This window comes from Mya arenaria, chromosome 17, assembly GCF_026914265.1.
Source record: "Mya arenaria isolate MELC-2E11 chromosome 17, ASM2691426v1".
Classification (NCBI taxonomy): domain Eukaryota; kingdom Metazoa; phylum Mollusca; class Bivalvia; order Myida; family Myidae; genus Mya; species Mya arenaria.
This window is the reverse complement of record NC_069138.1, coordinates 8,391,414-8,415,729: the sequence shown is the minus strand read 5'-3', so window position 1 is coordinate 8,415,729 and position 24,316 is coordinate 8,391,414. Positions and strand designations below refer to the sequence as shown.

General features: G+C 32.8%; 2 protein-coding genes across 10 annotated transcripts in view; one reads left to right on the top strand and one right to left on the bottom strand.

The window, feature by feature from the left end:
• The window catches only part of LOC128223797 (pre-B-cell leukemia transcription factor 1-like), a 44,844-nt gene extending 37,685 nt beyond the window's left edge, over positions 1 to 7,159 (top strand). For 6 of the 8 annotated variants that reach the window (XM_052933191.1, XM_052933192.1, XM_052933193.1 and 3 more), the window contains one exon: positions 1,430 to 7,159. Coding sequence is in view for 3 of the 8 variants with exons in the window: in XM_052933197.1 (XP_052789157.1) it covers positions 1,430 to 1,432 (3 nt within the window). In the remaining 5 variants the exon portion in view is untranslated. The remainder of the gene's footprint in view (positions 1 to 1,429) is intronic. The other 2 variants (XM_052933195.1, XM_052933196.1) reach the window with 2 other exon arrangements.
• A 3,800-nt stretch (positions 7,160 to 10,959) lies between these two features.
• The window catches only part of LOC128223864 (endonuclease V-like), a 20,281-nt gene continuing 6,924 nt past the window's right edge, over positions 10,960 to 24,316 (bottom strand). The window contains exons 5-9 of one of the 2 annotated variants that reach the window (XM_052933301.1): positions 23,981 to 24,155; positions 22,065 to 22,177; positions 17,527 to 17,595; positions 15,170 to 15,298; positions 10,960 to 13,615 (exon numbers count right to left, since the gene is read on the bottom strand). In XM_052933301.1, the coding sequence (XP_052789261.1) occupies positions 13,547 to 13,615; positions 15,170 to 15,298; positions 17,527 to 17,595; positions 22,065 to 22,177; positions 23,981 to 24,155 (555 nt within the window). In that variant the 3' untranslated portion in view covers positions 10,960 to 13,546. The remainder of the gene's footprint in view (positions 13,616 to 15,169; positions 15,299 to 17,526; positions 17,596 to 22,064; positions 22,178 to 23,980; positions 24,156 to 24,316) is intronic. The other variant, XM_052933302.1, reaches the window with a different exon arrangement.

The window sequence follows — 24,316 nt, the reverse complement described above, 5'->3', positions numbered from 1 at the left end:
ATATGTATCACACATTTTAGTTGTTTTCTACACTACTGTTTGCAAATTTACTTAGCATTTCAAGTTTTTGAAGCATTGAATGAAAACATCTTAAGCCTGTGGATCTTCTACACACATTATAGAAACTGAATGCCACCATCATGGCTTAAACATGTACTTAAAGGTTTCAAGTTGAACTAACAGGGCTTTTTCTGCCCATTTTTGGAAAAAGACTCTAGACAATTTGGGAAGATTTGCGTTGCGAAATATGCCAAAATTGGGAAGTTTTATAGTTAAAAGAACAAGCTTTTCAGTCTTTTTCGAATTAGGAAATTGGATTGATTAACTATTTGTTTGTTTCCCCTTTCAAAAGACCTGAAACTGCCGAAATATCAATCCTTGGGATGTAAATATCCATTGCAATAAATCATGACAGATAATATTTCATACTGATCTCTGAATGTGATGAAAATCAATGATTTCTGAATTCAATTATCCCCAAAACTTTATTAGGATGTTGAATGAACCAGTCCAGATAAAGACTTTTATAAATAAAAAACATTATTTATTTCTTTATACTTTTGATAGGGATTTTTCTCTGAAGATTGGGAAAAACGTTTATACGACTGAAGAGATGGGCTTATATTTACCGCAAAGCTTCCATTACATATCGATGGGTGAATGCGAAAAGGTTCTAAGTGACATTAAATAAAGAAGCAGATAGAACCTTTTCGCTTTCATCCGTCGATATACAGTTTGCGTTGGTTTCAATTGAAGCTTCAATTATGCTTGCAAGAGGAGTGGGGTCGCAAGAGGGGCGGGTCATAAGAGGGGTAGGTCAAAAGAGGGGTGGGTCACAAGAGGGGTGGGTCACAAGAGGGGCGGGTCGTTAGAGAGGTAGGTCACAAGAGGGGTGGGTCGCAAGAGGGGGCATGTGTTGAAACTGACTGTTTTAAGCCCATGTTCTGGAGGTACAAGTTGACTCTCTTTGGTGCAAAAATGAACTTCAGACATAGATTTGTTAAATTGAATGACTTGTATGTTTTGTTATGTTTATTTGCAAACAGTAGGAATTACCCACATTATTGTCCGAAGTGCGCAAGTGGAATGCACCCGCAGATTTTAGAGGTGAAAATTTAGTTCAATCAATCAATACATAAATTTGCTTCGCGCGAAGTTGTTAGCTTGCCTGTTTATTTTAGAGAACAAAAGTAATTGTTACAGCAATTAAATTTCCCTGTCTTATCTAACTGACCACTAGGCCCAATTTCTTAAAAGGGCTAGTAGCTTATTTCATTAAGCCATATTTCTGACATCTCGTTAATTTCCCTGAAGTGTGAACAGGTATGTTTTGTCAGACCAGTGGTTGAATGTGTTGCATTTATATTAATGCTTTATGAATGCTATTATGTAACAAAATATTAACCGTTGCTCATGTATAATTTTTCAGTAGATGTAGAGAGAGCCACAAAGTTCAAAAACAAACCCCTTTTTTTCTCTGAGAGCATGTGAATGCGTGAATTTGTATGCATGACAACCATTGCCATGACAACAGGACAGCATGACAACGCAACCAGTAACCATGGAAACGAAACCCTGCATGATGTATTTCCACAGTGGTGGAAACTGGATATTTGAAGACTGAATTAACTTTTATTATGTCATGATGGTGTTCAGAACTCTTTATTTAATCAAATGCTTTTGCACAATCTAAAAATCATGGAATTATTTTTGCTAAAGAAATCATGGAATTATTTTATCAGAAGTAATCATGTACTTAAGAAAATAATGAATTATTTTATAAGAAATCTTGGGAGTAATTTTTGCTTTAAGAATTCATGGAACTATTTTATCAGAAGAAATCATGGAATTATTTGCTTTAAGAATTCATGGAATTATTCTATCAAAAGTAATCATGGAATTATTTTTGCCTTAAGAATTCATTGAATTATTTTATCAGAAGAAATTTTTATTTTTTTTGCTTGAAAAATCATAGACCAATTTTTGTATCAATGTCATTCAGGGGAATTTTTGTGTAAAGTAATTTTATTGGCCATATTTTTGTCAAACCATTTTAGTTATGTTTCATCCAAATTTGTTAATATTCTTATGCACGGGCCTAAATGAAAATAACAGATCTGAATTCGGAGAACAGTTCAGTGATGTTTTGTATAAAAAAAATACAATCATTAAACTTTTTATATTAAAAAGTGCTATATTATTTGATGCATGAAATTTTTACCAATTTGTTATTTTTATTCACCAGTTAGGCATATCACTCTAAACTTCGTTCCTCTTTCCCCCTTTCAAAAAATGCATTTTTTTAACATAAAAAATAGCATGAATTAAGCTTAAGCTAACAGCATCTTGTTTTGTTAAGTGTTACGATATTTTTTGAAAACCAATAACTTTATTGAAGCATGGTTATTATAACACACAAATATATCTTTGCCTCAAAATGATTAATGAACACTAAGGCCACCCTAAATAAATATTTTGTTTAGTGAACCCGACCACCTCACAAATATTTCGTCCTGTTTCTCAATTTTATTTAGCCATACCAGTATTTTTTTTCTTTTTTAATTTAATTTTAATACAGAATGAATGGGTTAGGAGGAAAATAACAATCCTACCTGGTATCCTACCCAATGCTCTAGGTGGTCGGGTAATATTAAACAAATTATTCATTTATGGTGGTCTAATCGGAAAAAAATAATTTTTTACTTCAGCCCTAAAGAACATGGACAACTGGATTTTGACCAGAAAAATCAAAGCATTATTTTTGGCTATAAACAATGTCAATACTTCAACACGAAGCTGTTCTATGGCTTCAATTTTTGTGTTCTTAGTTTTTTGCTTTACGGTATGAATTTTATATGTGAAATATTTTTTAAGCAATTTAGGCATTTTTGTGTAATTTTCATACATGGATTTTTTTTTGTGTTTAATTTTTGGAAGTAAAACTGTATTCTGCATTTCATATTTATAAACTGAGAATGATTTGTTCAATGAGATGAGTTTAGGTTGTGAAATGATGTATTTTTAGATTGAAATATTTATTATAATGACGAGACAGTTTGATTTCAAAGATTTGTCTGAGAAGAAATAGTCAGTCAGTGGGTGTAATAAATGCATAATAAGTTCTCTAATATCATAAATAATCTGATCGTTATAGTCCAAATTGTTTGAATTGTCTAAGCATTTGTGAAAGAATTTTTCTAAATAGTCCTACAATACATATATTGCAGATAGTATTAAAATTATCTGAAACTCTGCATATATTTTTCTCAACTTTTTTGATGTCAGATATTTTTTTATATATAGTTTCATTTTATAAACAGAAGTGGAATACCATAGCGATAATTTAGGGGCTTGTTTTATTTTTAAGTTAAAACAATTGAATGATTCAAATTCTTTGGACTATGTTATTGATACTTTTTACAACAGTCAGAATAATGTCATGCAATGCTTTTAATTTTCAAAGTGCTGATAAAACTTCATTGTTTATCGACTTTTAAACATGAAATATAAATAAAATAAATTTGAACAATTTATAAAGCATAAATCTGAATTTTAAAAAAATGAAGAAAAAAATCCAATTTTTCTAGATTTTTTTTTTGGTGTCAAATGTTTGTATGAAAGCTTATTTTTCTTTATCATATCTCTTTTTTATGTGAAAAAAATCACCTTGTTTTTAGGCTTAAATGTCCTGTTTTATGTCGTACTTGTGCAAAAAAAATATTGATCATTCATCAGTACAGTAAGCTGGTAAGTGGATATGTTTTTTTATCCACTTAATTGGTTATTTCTGTGAAGCTTCTGCGAGTCATATATATTAATTTGTTGTTGTAGGGTGGTTTAAGTTATATTTGAAAACACCAATAGATTCGTTTGTTATATGACCCTCGGTCGGTATTCCTAAAACATCTTGAGTCATTTCTTAACTTAAGTTTTTCATAGCCAAATTATAAAAAAATTATGTGTTGTTGTTTTTTTACATAAAATTATGTATTTGTAACCAAATCAATGAAAGTATTTCAGATATTATGAAGCGATTAAATCATATGATTAGTGATTTCCTAACTTAAGTAAATTTTTTATATATCTTTTTATTTATTCTCAATTTAAAAGAACATATTTTTACATAGAAAGTATATATGAATATTTTACTCTTGGAATTTATCATCCAAATATATTCTTAATTGCAAAAATATGAAAAAAAATTTGGACCGATTTTTACCAATTTTCTGTAAATGAAATCGGTCCGGCAAGGTCAAAATCGGTACATGGTAAATTGTCGGTTTTTAGAGGACCTGATCATATGACCTGTAAGATACTTAAATTAGGAAAATGACTTAAGTTAGTTAAATGACTTAAGGTGTTTTATGAATACAAGCAGTAAGGTTGAAACATTTGATTTTTAGATCTGTTTACCTGTATATAGCTTGTGTTTTAATTTGGTTGTGTTGAAAAAACAGTTGTGAGAATAGGTGTAGTTTAAATTGCCATGATTTCTGATTTGAGAACTTTGGTTTCTTTTTTTGACCAAAATGTAACTGTTTTTAAAAGGATCAAAAGGATTTTTAATTATTATTTTTGTTAAAAGTTTGTATTTTTACTGAAAAATAACTGAAAAAAAAAATGCAGATGTATTTAATATATGCATTTGGAGATAATTTTAGTTTTATTTTGCGAGTAAAATATAAAAATCGATTACAAGTTAGAAGTTCAGTCATATGCTTTGGTGAAATAAAAAAACATTTTTAGCAGCGTTTTTTTGTTTGTTTTTAACATAAGTTTACAATTTGGAACGAGAAATGTACTGTTTAGTCATGTTAATTTTTAAACTACCTTCAAATGTTAAAGATAAAAACATGAATTCATATCTATCAATGAACTTGTGCTTGTTTTTCAAGTGTGTGTGTATACCAAGTTATAAATTACGTCATAAATGCTTCGTTGGAAGGCAGCTTTTTGCTTTGAGTGAAGACTTGAAACAAAGATAACTTTACTATTACTTCACCATCTTAACTGAAACATAGCGCAGTCATCTTTGTTTTAAGGCCTCATTTGATGCAAAATTTTGCCTTCCAACACAGCATTTAAGACATAATTTATCAGGTGCTATACACACACTGTTTTCATTGAGTGTTAATTTTTTGTTGAAATTCTGTAAATATTCTTGTATCTTTGTGTTTTTTTGGTGCTACTGTAATCTGTTTGGTTTCTTTTTTTCTTCACGCGCATTGCTTAATTTTTTCCTTATTTCTTTTCTTAATTTGAAAGATAATATTTCATTGTATTCAAAGAATTTCTATTAGAGACAAAAATTCATTATAAGAAAGTTGAAAATGTTCTAGACTTTTTCATTTTAGTAAAGATTTTTTTTGAAAAGACGATACTTTTTATGATTATTTTTTTTTATTTTTGTTAACATTTTTTCATTCTTTTTGGTATTTTTACATTTGTGTTTATCGTTTTTGAAAGACAACTCAAAAAACGACTCGAAGATAATTTGCTCTGACTTCTCTTATGAGTTCCAAGTGTTACATTATTTCCGCAATGACGTGTTTTTTTTAAAATCAAGCAGAATTTTGTTTTATGTTATTTTCGTAAACTCTGAATCCTTATTCCAGATCTGAACTAAAGAATCTCTTTCACATTTGTCCTTTGTGTAGATTTTGTCTCTCATTGCATCTTTTGCAGTCTTGAAAAAATTTAACTCCACTCAACTCAACTATGTTTATTATTATTTCCAGTTTGAAAAAAACAACCTTTTAAATTTATCCAAACATTTCACTTCTTCTGAGACTATAAGAGAATGATCTCTAATATTAGATGCCATAATTTTCTAAAAAAAAATGTAATACGAGGGTCGCTCAAATATTTTGCAGAATTTTAATATTTAAAAAGAAATGTTGTTGATAATGTTTGTAAATTTGTTTAAATAAAGTTCAATATAATCTACAATCTACATTGATATTCATTTGTACAAATTTACAAACATTATTAGCAACAATTGTTCTTTTTATATTAAAATTATGCAAACTTTAGGAACGACCCTCGTTCATATATTATTTTTGTAAGTTCAAGTCATCTACAACAGCTTTCACAGAACGCGTTATTTCTCTTGCGTAATTGGGTCATTTCAAATGACTAGTCATGGTTTTGTGTGCCATAAGATTTATTAATGTACGTTAGAATCGGAATGGTTAAAAATCGCTCTTAGATACATCATACATGCATTTTCTCACTTATAAAGGAAATTAATGACATTTTGTGCCAATCTTTCCTTTGCCGTAGCATTTGAAAGGAAAATATTAAATGTTTTATTGTAGTCAATTGTGTTCAACAATGATATAAATAGTTACATTCTTTTTCATACTACAAATTAAGTATTTAAAAAAAAAATGTTATTCAAAATTCAAATCAACATTGAATACAGCAACTTGTATTCCTTAAAACAAAAATATTTTTGAATTCAATATAAGTTTAGTTTGAAATTTGTTCTGTTTAGGATTTAACGAAACAAAAATAGTTACAAACATGCCGATGTCGCAATAATTGATTGCTTTAATTAAGCTCAGATGTGCTTCCATATTTTTATGCGTGTTGCCTCGAAAATACTCTTCTACTTACTGTAGCTATAGAAACCGAATTTATTAAAAAGGATAAAATTTATGATAGTATTACGCAAAAAATATTAAATGGATTTAAAGTTAAAATTTGAGAAACCAATATTCTTCGTTATATTTAGGATGAATTTTTAAGAATAAAGTTATAAAAAATTTAATCACTTACAAAAAAAATCATCATATAACATTTTCTCAAGTTGCTTATCTTTGATTTTTTTATTAAATGATTTTTTTTACAACCATTTAAACCAAATTTCATCATTTTATTCAAAGATGAATATTTTAGCATTAAGTTATAAAATTATCCATCACTTACAAAACATCTTTAATAATTAATACCACAATTTCTTGAGTTGCTTTTCTTCGATTTTTTTATTGATTTTTTTTCAACAATCATGAATGTACATTTTATTTCATAAAACATGACAGGAATGGCAGACATTTTGTATTATTTTGGATCATATATTCTGTAGACTGATGTTATCAATATATATTGTGTCTATGATTTGGCTCTGAAATTTTCAAAATAAATAATATGTATGGTATTGCGAGTTGTTTTTCTTCCTTGATTAAAGGGACTAGATACCAGATGATACCATTGCAAGAAAAAATGAAAACAATCAAAAACTTGCGTGAAATTGGGTGAAGAGTCTTACCTACCATACTGATGTATGAAATTGATTATAACTATATAATATGTATGGTATTGCAAATTGTTTTTCTTACTTGATTAAAGGGACTCCCTCATGGTTTTTAAAATGCACTTTTTATGGATTTTTTTTTTAAATACAAAGTTTACCACTATCGTAATATATGTAGGTGCAGCCCGACATCGCATGGTAAACCATTTTCGCTGATTGTTCATAACTTTGTTAAAGTTAACAATGTGATTTACGACATTGTTGTTAACTTTTAAACAGCATTTTACTTGATGATGTGCTTATATATTTTAATATAACCGGTATAACTGAGACAGTTGTCTTAAATCCTGTTTGAAAAATCAAAAGTTTATGCATTAAACTTACAGAGCAGCAAATATTTCAAAGTTGTAAACGATGACGTTAACAACATTGTTAACTTGAACAAAGTTCTGAACAATCGACCTAAAAGTGTTTCAAACATCAGGCCCCAATTTCTCAAAACTTCTTGAGTCCCTTATAACAGGATTAAGCTAATCTCACTATTTTTGTTGTTCTAAAAAATGTGTTACATTAACTTTTTCAAGAAATTTTAGAAATTATGTAGGAATAATTTGTATGATTATCAGAATAAACCATTTTTCATTTATCAAAATCCATTTTCAGTATGTATTTTGGCTAATTGAAATAAGCGACTTAAGCTTGTTAAGTTTAAGAAGTTTCAAGAAATTTGGGCCAGAAGTGTTACAACTGGGATATTGACAGCTGGAACCCATCTACAAATGGTCAAATAATGTGTTTTCATATGCATTTTCTTGAAAACTAATCTTTGGACCAAAAACATGAGTGAGTCTCTTTACACCTTAGTTTCCTTGATAACTTGACTGTTTTCATCATCGACAACTCTGGTTTACACGCTTAATAAGTACTGAAGATAAATGGACCTGCCAAAATCTTGTTTTCATGAATATTAATGGGGTAGGGGAGAGAACTCTTGTTCCAATAAAATGGCATGTTACAACTAAATACTCTTCATCTTAGAAGATAAACAATGTCATCATATAAAGTTTTTGTTACTAAACATGAAATTGATCACTCAACATAATTACATTGGCTTAGATTCCAAAGAGGTCCCCATTAGTCACCAATATAACTGCCTCATCAATTATTCATGATTCTGAGACTTTTCGAGCGAAGTACTCTGCATTTAAGTGTACAGGGGGTATCTGACAATCTGAGTTTTTTTCAAGGAAAAGACATGATATTCATGATTGTTATGGTCTGTATTCTCAGAAGTGAAAAACATGCCTGTCAATTAAAACCTGTATTAAAAAATATAACGTTAAAACTCGGTACACATGTTCGCTTTAACATTATGCACATTTTAAATGTCCCACAACTCATGATAAATTATTTAGCCATTGAGTTCTAGCCCTTGATTGATTAAAAAAATATATAAGCCATCAAACATTGGTTCCCTAGTGGTGGTGCTCGGACTTAATCCATGGGTTCTAAAATGTATACTCATTTCTTTTTGTACTATTGTGATGAAAGCGGATAGCTTGTACAATCATTGTAGCTCGCGTCTCACGGTCTGTTTCCCAGGGGCCATATTTACGAATACTAGTACCGTAGTCGCAAGTCCAAGTCTAAACTCAGACTTAGAAAAGCACTTATAATAAATTACAAAGAATCATCTATTCCATTTGATTTACAAAACGAATGTGAAGAATTATAAAAAAACTTGATAAATGTAGTTAGTATAAATGTTCATCAAAATTCATCATCAATACTAAAAAGACAATTTACAATGAAAGGTAAGTTGTTAATTTCCAATTATATATTTATTTAAATTTATAAAATATTTTTTTCTTTTTTTAACATTTTTTGACATAATTTACTGAAGTCCAATGTTCTATTTTGATCAAGGCAAGTACATTTAACAACAAAGGAATTTAAAAATAGTTCTGAAAGTTGATATTTTCACTCCTTATTTTGCAGTGAAAATATCAAATTGATATTTTCACTGTTGTTATTTCACTGTTAAACCCCCATATTTCATCGTAAAGCAATGAATTTGCAGTTCAGCCTCGAGTCTGAGCTGGAGTCGGAACTCTAGACTTGAGACTGGTCATAATCATGGACCCAGAACAAATATCTGTACATAAGAGTTCATTAGATAGTTCTCCTAGTGGAGTTCTAACCCACAATCTATTTGAAAGGGAGGTGGTCACCTATACCACCAGATCAATGTTTCCCTCTTGGTATGGAAACTAGGGTGCTTTACGCAGCAAAACGAGACAAGAAACTTTGGTTCAAAACTGATATATATATTGAACAAAACAAGAATTTGATGACCTTTGACCTATTGACCCCAAAATCAATCTAGATCATATGTTGACCATAACAAAGTGCACACAAAGTTTGAAGACAATACATGAGGTAATTTAAAAGTTATTGATCTGAAACAAAAGCATTCTGATTGTTTTTGTAAAGGTCACCATGAACTTCTGCCCACTGATACTTACCCTGACCTATGCTTATAACAAGTTAGAAGAATTTAACAAATGCTTTAAGTTCTTGAATAAAATGAAATATTAATGTTTCTAGTAAAGATCATTATGGCCTTGATCCATTGACCCCATAATCAAATGGAGTCATTTACTGACAATGACATGTTCATACCAAGTTTGAAGCTTACAACCAGTTATTCAAAGGTTATTCACTGAGTATATTTTTCTAGTAACAGTTACTCTGACCTTTGACCCCAAAGTCAACAGGGGTCATCTATTGACCATGACCAAAGTGCATACCCAGTTTGAAGACTCAACACCAAGTTGTTCAAAGGTTTGATACCCACTTAACATATAGTTCTGGCTGTACTAGAATGAAAAAAAATCGATATGGCAGAATATTATTATATGTGTAACATGCCTGTGTTATAACAATATATTATTTGAAAAACTATATATTTATGAAAAAAATAATGTTTTTAAGGAAACCAATTTTTTTTTTGTATTGTTTTGAATTTTGAAAATTACATAATGACATAAAAAGGTCAAGCTGTGGTTGACTTTTGATATGGGCTTATCTTTCGCAAACAGGTCGGTCATAACCAGTCTAACTCGGAGCTTAAGTTCTTTGTCGATCTCCCGGCAGGGGATGAATATTATACATACCTGTTAAAAAAAATGTGTGTGTGTGATTGTTTAAAAATGTTCCAGGTAAACAAGACCCAATACAACTATACAGTGGTTGAAAATAGAACAAGCTGAAAAGCCCGGTACTGGTCAACGGCTTTCTTGGCTTTCTAAAATTTTATATAGCAGGGCTTGTTTAAATTTGTTGATAGCAAGCGCTAGTAAAGTGATTCCGGCTTGTACATCCAAGTCTTATTTTAATGACTGTGTATACATTTTCAAACAAAATGAATACACAATACAGTGCTTTTCAGTAGAAAAAATGCTTTTAAAAGAATAAATTATGCATCAAAAAATGCCCACTCACGAGCAACAAATGAAGATTTATAAAAATCCCCAGTGTAAGGGACAAAATAACCTGGCTATCCAAGCGAAATCCCTTTTAAAGTCTTCCAGACATATAGCAGGTATGATACAGAAAATTCAAAATTTTCATTAATTAAGCTGGAATTGGTTTCAAGTATTTAAATGTCTATATTTCTCCTATGAACACATGAAAACAGTGAGTAAAGATTTAACATTTATTAAAATGTATCACAGACAATTATTGCAAAAATACAACTTTCACAATACAAAAATAATGTCTTCCATCAAAATCATTCGATACAAAGATAAATAGGACTATGACCCACGTTGATAATTACATACTATCTGAAAAACAGAATATATTGAATCCATTTAAATATGTGTTGATTTTATTTATTAAGTTGAATACAAACAGATGTCACAGGTGTTGAGGTGAGGCCAAGCAAAGTATTAATTAATTCCGGCATAACTACCCTACATAAAAATGTTTAATTTAAAAATGTTGATTTTATACAGAGATCACATCACAGATGTTAAGGTGCCACCAAGCAAAGTATTTATAAATTCCAGCCAAACTGCTGTACATATGAATGTTTTATTTAACAAGAGCACCGCCTGCGGCTGCTGAACGCACGTCTGATTTTATCCTTTTTCATACATTTGATAGTGAGCAGATATTCCAAAGTTTGAAATTGATAGCTTTGATAGTTTGCAAGTAAGTGATCCAAGCACAAAACTTAAAAAATCAGACTAGCTAAAAATAACAAGTCCAAAAATACTAAAATATCCCCCACCCTCCCCCTTCCCTTCCAAATGTGTGACTTAAAGTGCATTATCCATTTCCTGTCTGTGAAAAAATTTGAAATCAATTCAACAAAAAATGAAGAAGCTATGTCCAATTCTCAAAATCAACCAAACCGTATGTCAATTATCGCTTGATTGGTAAATTAAAGGTCATAAATAAATATACACCCATATGATGGATATAAAACAGTGAAGACATTAAATTTCAATTAAGCCTTTTTACATACTGAAAATATGTATACCCTTCAACAAAGGTAGCAGAGTTTGAAAATTAAAGGTTCAATTTTCGTTGGGATCTTAAAATCGTGGATAAATCCCATTAAATGACCGCTTAATGTTCCATAAATATGAATGATTTTACAGTATACATTAAAAGAGGTATCACAGTTACAGTATATATCATGATATGTTTCATTGTCTCTTTTCTTGGCCCTGGTTCAATATAAATTATATGAATATAACCCCCAGCAGAGCTATTGAAAAAGTGTCTTCTTACGGTTGTAAGCAGACCATGCACGAGAATTTGGAATCCCACTAGCCCATACGTTATTTAGAAAGGCCATGATAATAATCTAATGTCTATCTTTCGGAAAAATATTTCTATTTATCTAATTTATAAATCTGTATTTATTCTTTTATTAATGCATATATTTTATCACTGATATATAAAATACACTTATCGTTGTATAAGTCAGATACAGCTACTCGTTTTTTCTTCAAAAGTGTCCTCTTACTGACGTAAAAATCCATACTGCTAGAACGAACACCAAATTTATCCTTGGCTTCGTGTTCGGCCTAGCAAAAAGGCTTCTTACGTCTGTAAGAGGACACTTTTGAAGAAAAACTTGTACAGTATCTATTACTTGATAGGCTTCAGGCTATTATATTCTAGACTTATCTCCATTTTTTTCTTCATCTGCTTTCAATAAAAGTATCATTAGAACATTTATTGCATAGATTATGCCCATAACTTTACTAGTATTCCTGAGCGATGTTATGACAAAGATATCTTATTGAAATGGGCATTTACAGCCATGCTGGCTAAAATCCATCATCAGTAACCAGTCTATTCAAGGCAGTAGAGTGAGCCAATATTAACTTGTGTTAGTTCGAATGACGATGACTGAGATCTGTTTACCAGCTTTGCTGGCTTAAATCCATCTTCGGTAACCAGTCTATTTATGTAACACAATCATTAACTTGCGTTAGTTCGGACAATGGCTGAGATCTGTTTACTAGCTATGCTGCCGAAAATCCATCTTCGGAAACCACTCTATTTAAGACAGTAGAGCGAGCCAATATTAACTTGTGTTTGTTCCGACGATGGCTGAGATCTGTAAACCAGCTTTGCTGGCCTTGATGAATCCTTGATATTCGGTAGAGCAAGCAGATGGCCTTGATGAATCCTTGATATTCGGTAGAGCAAGCAGATGGCCTTGATGAATCCTTGATATTTGGTAGAGCAAGCTGATGGCCTTGATGAATCCTTGATATTTGGTAGAGCAAGCAGATGGCCTTGATGAATCCTTGATATTTGGTAGAGCAAGCTAATGGCCTTGATGAATCCTTGATATTTGGTAGAGCCAGCTGATGGCCTTGATGAATCCTTGATATTTGGTAGAGCAAGCTGATGGCCTTGATGAATCCTTGATATTCGGTAGAGCAAGCTGATGGCCTTGATGAATCCTTGATATTCGGTAGAGCAAGCTGATGGCCTTGATGAATCCTTGATATTTGGTAGAGCAAGCTGATGGCCTTGATGAATCCTTGATATTTGGTAGAGCAAGCTGATGGCCTTGACGAATCCTTGATATTTGGTAGAGCAGGCCGATGGCCTTGATGAATCCTTGATATTCTGTAGAGCAGGCCGATGGCCTTGATGAATCCTTGATATTCTGTAGAGCAGGCCGATGGCCTTGATGAATCCTTGATATTTGGTAGAGCAAGTTAAAAACTTCTTATCCTGACAATGACCAAGACCTTGCTACGATGACGTAGGTCCATTTACGAAATCATCCAATGTCCGCAGATATTCTCTTGAATTGATGTCAGCCTGAAAAAGGAATGAAAATAGTGTAACAATCTTGAGCCTAAAAATATGTTTTTCTATGCAATAAAATTCCTTATGATGGTTGTATTGAATCACAGTTTACGCAAAAAACAGAGTTAATTTAGAAATTCTCTGTCTTAAACCATTTGTTTTTTATTATAAAGAGGCCCACGACAGAGACAATTGAACATGTCACAATATAAAACCCACTGTGATAGCTCTTTATATGTATATTTTAAAATCATTATCATATTAAAAAATAATTATGTAAGCTCGAGTTATGGGCCTTGCTGTATATGATCATGTTGTCTCTGACAACAACATATGTACCAAATTTCAATTAAATATCTTTTTTCAAACGTTTTTTCACTTCTTGCCAAGGTCACAGTTTTTGCAAGCCAACAAGGACCTTAAAGTTTGCACATGGTTTTTGACTCTCTGCCGTTCTGCAAACCCTCTCTCACCCGCCCTTTTTCAGCAACCCCCTCTGTCACCTGCCCTTTTCTGCAACCCCTTTGTCCCTTGCCTTTTTTCTGCAACCCCTTTGTCCCTTGCCCATTTTCTGCAACCCCTTTGTCCCTTGCCCATTTTCTGCAACCCCTTTGTCCCTTGCCCATTTTCTGCAACCCCTTTGTCCCTTGCCCATTTTCTGCAACCCCTTTGTCCCTTGCCCATTTTCTGCAACCCCTTTGCCCCTTGCCCATTTTGTGCAACCCCTTTGTCTCTTGCCTATTTTCTGCAACCCCTTTGTCCCCTGCCCTTTTTCTGCAACCCCTTTGTCCCCTGCCCATTTTCTGCAACCCCTTTGTCCCCTGCCCTTTTTCTGCAACCCCTTTGTCCCCTGCCCTTTATCTGTAACCCCTTTGTCCCCTGCCCTTTTTCTGCAACCCCTTTGTCCCCTGCCCTTTATCTGTAACCCCTTTGTCCCCTGCCCTTTTTCTGCAACCCCTTTGTCCCCTGCCCATTTTCTGCAACCCCTTTGTCCCCTGCCCTTTTTCTGCAACCCCTTTGTCCCCTGCCCTTTATCTGTAACCCCTTTGTCCCCTGCCCTTTTTCTGCAACCCCTTTGTCCCCTGCGCTTTATCTGTAACCCCTTTGTCCCCTGCCCTTTATCTGTAACCCCTTTGTCCCCTGCCCTTTATCTGTAACCCCTTTGTCCCCTGCCCTTTATCTGTAACCCCTTTGTCCCCTGCCCTTTTTCTGCAACCCCTTTGTCCCCTGCCCTTTTTCTGCAACCCCTTTGTCACCCGCCCTTTTTCTGCAACCCTTTTGTCCCCTGCCCTTTTTCTGCAACCCCTTTGTCCCCTGTCCTTTTTCTGCAACCCCTTTGTTCCCCGCCCTTTTTCTGCAACCCCTTTGTCCCCTACCCTTTTTCTGCAACCCCTTTGTCCCCTACCCTTTTTCTGCAACCCCTTTGTCCCCGCCCTTTTTCTGCAACCCCTTTTCTGCAACCCCTTTAGCCCCTGTCCTTTTTCTGCCCCTCTATCTGTAACCCCGCTGCCCTTTTTAAAGTCAGACCCTATAAACATGTTTTAAACCTACACACTAAAAACATACCAGTCTAACAGGTTCAGGCACTCTGTGGCGACAACAATGTTGAACCAGTCTAACAGACGTATCCATGGAAACCAGATGTCCTTGAGAGATGTAGATGGGGTTCTTGGTAGTGTCACAGCTTCTGAGAGCCTGAGATTATAAAGTTTATTAGATTATAGCAATTGTGTCAGTAAAATGTTTTCAGATAATGGCTCAATTGTTCAAAACTTTGTTCAAGTTAACAACAAGATTAACGACATTGTTGTTAACTTTTAAAGGTAAAATATTTCATACATGCCATATTTCTGACAGGCTTTTCAGGGGATTTTTGTCTGAATTCCAGGGGATTTTGATATTACACCAGGGGATTTTTACGCGGCGAAATTTTGCTCAATATAAACATTTATAATTTAAGAATAAATACAGAAATACCTTAAACAAGTTTAATTTTTTTTTTTATATTTTTTTAATTCCAGAGGATATGGATCCCCTGGCAGGGACTAGGGGATGGGTTGGAATTCCGGGGGATAAGGCATCTATGATATTTGATGAAGTGCTCATATGTATAAATGAAATTAGTTCAGCTGAAACAGTTGTCTCAATTCTTTTTAGGAATACTGCAAATCATAAATGTTTCTGGGAAACATATAGAGCACTATTGATTTGAAAGTTAACAACGCTGACTTTAATAACATGGTTAACTTAAACCAATTTCTGAACCATCGGCCCAATGTTATATTTGTTTAGAGTACATATTGGGGCCAGTATCAGTCTGAGATGATTTTTTCTGACAAAACTGCTAAATACAAGCCTCAAACCAAAGAAACAAACACAAGGAATACATCAGTCCAAGATATTCCAAGTAGTTCATGTTCCCTCACTTCTATATATATACCCCAAAATTTATCAAAGTGAACTTGACATGTCAATATGGAAGAAAAAATATTCAATAATTAATTACAGTGAAACTGGGTTCCCTCAAACAAGCGGTCGTTCGAGAACCGGCGTTCCCTCGAGGTCGGAGCTTGGTCCCGAACTTTTCCTTCTATTTTCATATAAAATATACCCACGCTGCATCGAAACCTTATTATGTCGAGCAGTCGAGCAATATCCTCGGTCCCAAGTACACAAATCGTGCACAAAACCTTATGGCTCGCTCGAGGTCATAATTTCACACTTTTTCCCGAACGCGTGTTCCAAAATAAACAAACAATTGCTAGGTGTTAAAATTTTCGCAAGTTGTAAAAATTGCAATGACAGTTGAAAGGCAATTTGATAAGGTGTGAAAAACCGTTTTCATTGTTAACGCATGACCGATATTAGTTGATATGGGCATTTGAGAAGATAATTATGAGAAGTTATTGACGAGATGTTAACGCTTTAGATGTTGTCAGAAGGTTCTTTGAATTCACTGCCAATGCTGACCGTGATCTTCAAATGCTCTGTACGCTGTCACGTCACATTACGATTGAACAGTTTCGCGGAACCGACAATATGCGCCAATCAACAATCCTTGATTTTGCGAAACTTGACTAATGCCACAGTATGTACTGTCATTCAAATGTTGCTTGTTACGAAAATGTGCTTTTTTGTTAAAATAAACATTTCTATTTATTCATTTATTGTTTTTTCTTTTGCATTTTACATATATAGTTTACGTCAACCTTTGAACATATTAGTGATTTTCACAACGCAACACATAATTGGTGTCTTAGTAAACAGTCTTTTTGACGACTTTAAACTTAAAATACACTGAAAGATATTTCATATCAAACTGGAAAATTGAAAATCGGGTCGTTCGAAACATCGGTTCCCTCGAGGTTTTGGCTCGGTCCCTGGCGACCTCGAGCGATCGCAGTTTTACTGTATACAAGAATGCGGTATTTAAGACCAAAAGTATAAAATCTTACAATGTACAAATGTATGCAATTGTGGCTTTATATGTGTTTTATGTGATCCATAAACGTAAAAGAAATTAATTTGACACAAATAATTCTTCTTTTGTTTCACTTTATTTTTCAATAATAAGTTTGCTGTTTTCACGACGAAAATATTTAACAAGACCGTTCAATTGTGGATGTAAACATCTTACAATCCAACTCAAACGTGTTGGGATTGGTGATATTTTTTTGTAATTCGGATGAGTCGACTTTTCGTTATCTCGCCTTTTTTCACTAGGTCCCGAAAAAGTCGACATAACGAGGTTCGACTGTAAGTAAAATTCTTGAGAGAAATCAACTATATCCCAAAACTATGTTTTGGAGCCGAATAATTTCAGTTACTGCAGAAGGTGTTTTTGGTGACGTCCTTTATTGCTACCTCCCTCCTCTAATAAATGTTACAATTACTAGAAATGCACAGAAATATGAAAGGCATACCATTCCAAGAGTTTTGCCAGAATTTCCGACCAGCGGAAATGTATCTCCACCCTTTTCAAGTTTGTCTATCTGTAAGGGTGAAACATTCATCTAACCCGTGCCAAAAAAAAGCTCAGCTTTCTAAAAAGCGCAGCTTTAGCTTAGCTAAAGCTATGCTTTTCAAAAAGCTGTGTTTTTTTAGCTAAGCTATTTTCAAAAAGCTTAGCAAAAGCTGTGTTTTTTATAGAAAGGTTAGCAAAAGCTGTGCTTTTTAATAATAGCTTAGCTAAAGCTATGTTTTTTTCTCTAAAAAGCTGCGCTTTTTCTTCAAAGCTGCGCTTTTTAAAAAAGAGCTGAACAAAAGCTATGTTCTTTTCTCTAAAAGCTGAGTTTTTTCTTCTAAGCTGCGCTTTTTGTTTATGAAGATGCGTTTTTTAAATCAAAGCTTAGCTAAAGCTGCGTCTTTTGACTAGGTAAAAGATTGCCTCTTAGAAAAGCTGCGTCTTTTTCATATTAGCTGCGTCTTTTCCAAAATTAAAATTGGGTTAGTATTTCTTTAAAAGACTAAGCTTTTCAAACAAAAGACTAAGCTTTTGGAGAAAAACAAAGGTTTATATTGTGAAATTCATTTTCAAAATTTTATTATTTATTTATAACACAGTTGTTAAAATAGAAATTCCAAATATTTTTCTGTTGTTTTTTTTATTCAAAACGCAGGTGTCTGAAAATATATCATTTTCCTAAATACCTTTAAATTGTTTTGAAAATGTGTCCCATCTCATCAGGTCCTGATTATTCTATTTTGGATTTTTTATTTTAAACTAAAATTGAATCCATGTTGGTCAAGTTATTCTTTGTCTCTGTACATGCTGATTCGATTTAAAATAAGACAATTTTTGGCTGTCTTTGGCATTTAACCAGTGCCATTAAATTGGGTTTATGTTTAAACTTTTTGCTACTCAGAACTAGTTTCTGTAGTTTTTGGCATAAATATTTTGGCAGGAACAAAAGATACATCTTTTTTTATTGGCATCCCTTTTAAAAGTATCTTTAGTTTTATTGATAATCTACTGTCATTAAAGAGTGCATTTTAAGTGTATCTTTTTACTAAGAAGTGCATCTTTTAGTTTAGGTAAAAAAAAGTAGTATCTTTGTGTAATAAAGTAATCATTTATGAAATATACACATAAATACAAGAATATGAATGAATGAATCAATCAATCAATGAATGAATGAATCAATCAATCAATCAATCAATCAATCAATCAATCAATCAACCAACCAGTAAATAAGCATTTTATTATTGATCAATATACCTTCAAACTAAAATAAAATAAAATAATGAAATAAAAAGAAAGATTATTTTAAAAATCAAAAATATATTATATTTTTTATTTAAATCAAAAGAACACATTTTACTTATAGGCAATAATCAATTGCATGTAATAACAACATTTATAGAATTATTATTCCTTAAATTTCTTGTAATGCCACTACCAAATTCTTTGTCATTTCCTTTCCAATTTTACAACATGCATGATAAGCCTGATCTTATCTGATTGTACCGAGGACCAATTAAATCTCAGCATTTAGGGAGCCAATTTCAAATCAAAGCTACTGGTAGCCATTTTGTTGGGATTTCATTAAAAGAATTATGATGATGTTTTAATTAATAAATGAATTCACACCAATTAAAACAAATTAATAGTAAAGGGATTAGTGAAGTAAAATAATAATCATTAGATCAGATAAATATGAACTATGATTAGAAACATGACATACCACTATTGGATGATTTGTGATAAACTGACATGTGAAAGCACTCAGGTCATGGTATGTATTCTTTATTTCAGTTGTTAATTTCACTGTTATGACACTTGACTACTTGTGGGACTTTTATTTGTCAACTTTCAATCTAGTGCACATATTTTAATAAATAACAATGCTGTTGTAGATAGTAGCTGGATGTAGGATTATTGGTCCCAGATAGTAGATTTACGTAGTTTTAAAACTCTATGAAGATGCACTTGTTTTCAGCCTTATATATATGTTAATATCATATTAACATATTAAGCTGAAATTGCCATGTTTCCATACATATGCACACTAGCACCTTTAATGCTATACAAATGATTACAGTGTTGGTTTTTGGAGGGGTCATAAAACTGCCATCTGCCACATGGCTTACCAGTTATTGGAAACTGGCCAAATTGGGTCAATCAATTTAAGTTAAGTACTAATAAAGTCATTACATATTTAAAATATGATACCCTGTTTTATTCCAGAGCTGTCAGGAATCTCTAGATTTGACAAAAATATAACAAAAGATCCTTGAGACTTGTCATTTTCCAATTTGTAGCTTGAACAGTTTCATGATTTTCTATCAATTATTTTTGCCACTGAGTAAAAGGTTATTTTATTATTGCTAAATTTGACAAATATGTACTTGTTTGTCTGTCTGTAAATACATTATGTCCAGTTACAAGGTGTCATGTAAAATTAAATATGAAATAATAAAAATATATGTAACACAAACTCATGTTTAGGAAATTTAAATAAAGCAAAATGTCTATGTATTTATTCAAATGTGTTCTATTTTTGATGGTTCAATATATTTATATAATGCGGTTTAAACACACTTGGTGCATTTTTTTTTTGTTTAATTTCGTTTAAAGCATATATTTTTGTTAAAAAATGCACTTTAGATACACTCAAGTGTGTATTTAGTGCGTTTTTTTGTAAAATCTTTTCTTCACCTGTGGTATTTTTTATGAAAATAGGAGCTACGTTTTTTTTTTAAAAAGCTGCGCTAAATTAGCTAAGCTATTTGAAAAGCTTCATCATAAAGCTAAACACCGCCATAAAGCTGCGCTTTTCAAAATTAGCTAAGCTATTTTGAAGAAAAAACACAGCCCCATCCAAAAGCTAAGCTTTTGGGCCAATTCTGCCATAAAGCTGCGCTTTTCATAATTAGCTAAGCTATTTTAGAAAAAGCTAAGCTTTTGGGCCAATACCTCCATAAAGCTGCGCTTTTCATAATTAGCTAAGCTATTTTAGAAAAAGCTAAGCTTTTGGGCCATTATACCGCCATAAAGCTGCGCTTTTCATAATTAGCTAAGCTATTTTAGAAAAAGCTAAGCTTTTGGGCCAATACCGCCATAAAGCTGCGCTTTTCATAATTAGCTAAGCTATTTTAGAAAAAGCTAAGCTTTTGGGCCATTATACCGCCATAAAGCTGCGCTTTTCATAATTAGCTAAGCTATTTTAGAAAAAGCTAAGCTTTTGGGCCAATACCGCCATAAAGCTGCGCTTTTCATAATTAGCTAAGCTATTTTAGAAAAAGCTAAGCTTTTGGACCAATACCGCCAAAAAGCTGCGCTTTTCATAATTAGCTAAGCTATTTTAGAAAAAGCTAAGCTTTTGGGCCAATACCGCCATAAAGCTGCGCTTTTCATAATTAGCTTAGCTATTTAAGAAAAAGCGCAGCTCCATCAAAAAGCTTAGCTTTTGGGCCAATACCGCCATAAAGCTGCGCTTTTCATAAAAATAGCTTAGCTATTTTGCCCAATATCACCAAGAGCTGAGCTTTTTTAAGAAATTAGCTAAGCTATTTTGGCAAAAAAGCATAGCTTTAGCGCAGCAGCTGTGTTGTTTTTTTCCCAAAAAGCTGCGTTTTTTATATAAAAAAAGCTGCGCTTTTTCGGGCCAATACCGCTAAGCTTTTAGCTATGCTTTTAGCTATGCTTTTAGCTGTGCTTTTAGCTCAGCTTTTAGCTTAGCTTTAGCGAACCTTTTTTGGCACGGGAAAGCGTGTAGCCATGTTACACTGACAAAATTAGGGTCAAATTAATACTGTTGATCAAGTTCACTGGTTGTCTGGTAAGCCCACTCGCTTCTCATCAAGGCGACCTGGGTTCAATTCTGAGCCTAGGAGTATGCAGCCTTTGACACTTATAGGAGTCTGGTTAGCACTGACTCCTAAATTTAGCACAGACTACCGGATTTTGCGACTAGTCTGACTCCTTAATGTCAAAATCAATTAAATCATATATGAGGATTAAAGGTATCCAAAAGCTCGTAAGTATTAATTTTGCAATCGTTATCTCCTTGATTTTGGAATTAAGTAGTCCGGTGGACCCCTCTAAAAGTCTAAGTGTCAAAAACTGGTATGTGAGTTTGGTTTGTGGTGACCAAGACGGGACAAAGGAGTTTTCTCAGGGTACTCCTCCACCTTTTTCTGAAAAACTACAATTAAATGTCATTTTTCATCCTAATTAAGCGGAAAATAAAAAATAATTCTTTGTTTGTTTCTGTGCAAGATCGAAAATATTTCACCTCATGAAAACAAAAAGTAGATTATTTCACTCGTGGCTACGTCACTCTTGAAATATAACTTTTGTGGAACACCTAGTGAAATATATTATGATCTTACACTGAAACAAACAATTATACTCTATATGATTATTATCATTTTTATTATAGTATAAAAATCAATTGATGATTGCAATAATTGGTCTACTAAAAGTGTTTAATTATGATTGGCTTGATTAAAAATATACTTTTTCTTTATGGCTGGCATCTTTCTCCAAGCCATCAACGTGGAAGAGTTTCTTTGCCACTCCAATACAAGGCAGCCCAAGGCTTACACCCAGATGACATGCTGATCCAAACTCTAAAATAAAAAGTTTTGTTTATATATATAAAAATAAACTTTAGAAGGGCACAATATAAGTTGATGCCATTTTTTTCAACTGTTATTAACTAATTTGACTCAAATAAGTTTTTTTATATGCAGGGATGTGATTGACCTGGCAGCTGGAGGGCTGAAACCATTTTGGTCATTGGTTTATGGGGCACTGTTGGGATCAAAAGCACACTGTCGTAGAAGAAAAGCTTTTTAGAAGCTAGTTTGAAGGTTCTTCTGACTTAAAATTTGAAGAAAACTGGAATATCAACTCTAACAACCAAAAGCACTCTAGTAACTTTTTAAAATGGGGGGGGGGGGGGGGGCCCTGGGGCCATGTGATCCGCGGAATTCCGCGAATCCGCGGACAAATCACATCCCTGATATGATTTGCGTAATGCATTAAATAAAAGATAAAAATTGTTGGCTGCAGGCATCAATCTTTAGTGTACCCTTTAAACGCATAATCTCTCCCTTTACAAGTTAATTTCTAAATTGTGTACCTTTTATAGTAAGGTATTTTGCCTATATTTTCAGGATATTTAAGGAATGAATTGCGGGGTTGATGTCATTATCGGGGTATGAACGCAATTGGGTTGGTCAATGTGTGTGGAGTCCGAAGAATTTGTTCCTTATATTTACACCACTAGTTCATTATTTCATTCAAGAATTGTTAATTTTTTTTCCTTTATTTCATTTAAGAAAACCTTTCAGTAATCCGTTCTTACCCATTCTGTAAATAGAACGACCCGACTATAACCGGAAACATTTTTTTCAAATGACGTCACAATAACGCGGGAAAAGATCAACCACTTGAAATCACTTTAAAACGTAAAATTGAAACACTTCTGGTACCAATATATTTAAAATATAATAAACTAACACTTTTAAAAATGTTGATCTATATTTTACGGGACCTGCAGACACAATACAACCAATAACAAGATCAATAGCTTTCATGTATATTGTTATGCAATGAATTACAATCCGAACATATCCGAAGATGTTGCGTTCATCGATTGATGAACACAATTGCCGAAAGGCAGTTCATTTAACGAATGGAAGTTGAGGTGTAAATATAGTATAATATTAACAAGAGCACCATGGAGCAAATGCCAATGCTTATCTGTTAGTTTCAGATCAACAAATAAAATAAAAATATTAAATTTGTACACATTGTCCCTTGCAACATTTGAGCCAAGTTTCATTTCAATTTCTTTAACAGCGTAAATAACTATGGCCGAGCTTAACAATTTAAGGCCAAGAAAATATCTCGACTTTTTTCTTTGGAAAACAAACAACCTCAAAACTAGATCAACAATGCCAAAGTCAACAAGGGTCTGCCAAGCTTATGTCAACTTTTCTTGTGTGAAAAATAGACTAGCTTTAAAGCTGCATTCTCACAGATTGAACTTTTTTATTTTTTGTCTTTAAACGAGCCAAATTATTGGAAAATGAATGGGTAAACGATTAATAAAAGTCTGCTGACAAAAAATTAGTCACAGATTTTTCTGTTTGATTTGAAAATGTTTTATGCATTTTTCTTAAACCGTTAGTAAGTATTTAAGCCATATAACAATAGTTTTCGAACTGAAATATGAAAATCTGCAATCTGATCTTTTGTCAGCAGTCTTTTATCACTGGTTTGCAGATATTTACGCAAAAATTTGCTCATTCCAAGACAAAAAAAAAAGTTGTAAAAACAGTAAATCTGTGAGAGTGCAGCTTTAAAAACAAGAAAATAATTAAATTAATGTTTTACTCAAAAACTAAGGTTCTCATCAACATAACCTTTGGGATGCAGTATCCCGTTTCCATCCACCATTACACAATGTGGAACTAGATCTGGACGTTCTCTTTTCAGCTGATCAAACAGTTTCTGAATCATGGGAACTTCCCGGAATCCAAGAAAGCCAGGAATGTATGGAGCAGTTAGTTTTACCATCTGGCAATCATTGTAGGCAACCTGAAGTTATGGATAAAAAAAGAAAGAAAATACTTTTTACATTTTTTGTTTTTTATTATTATTATCTTTTTTCATTTCTATTTTTGGTCTCTTAAGCAAATGGATCAGTGGAAATCTACAAGTCTGTGAGCAAATCACATACCTATAATTAGATTCATCAA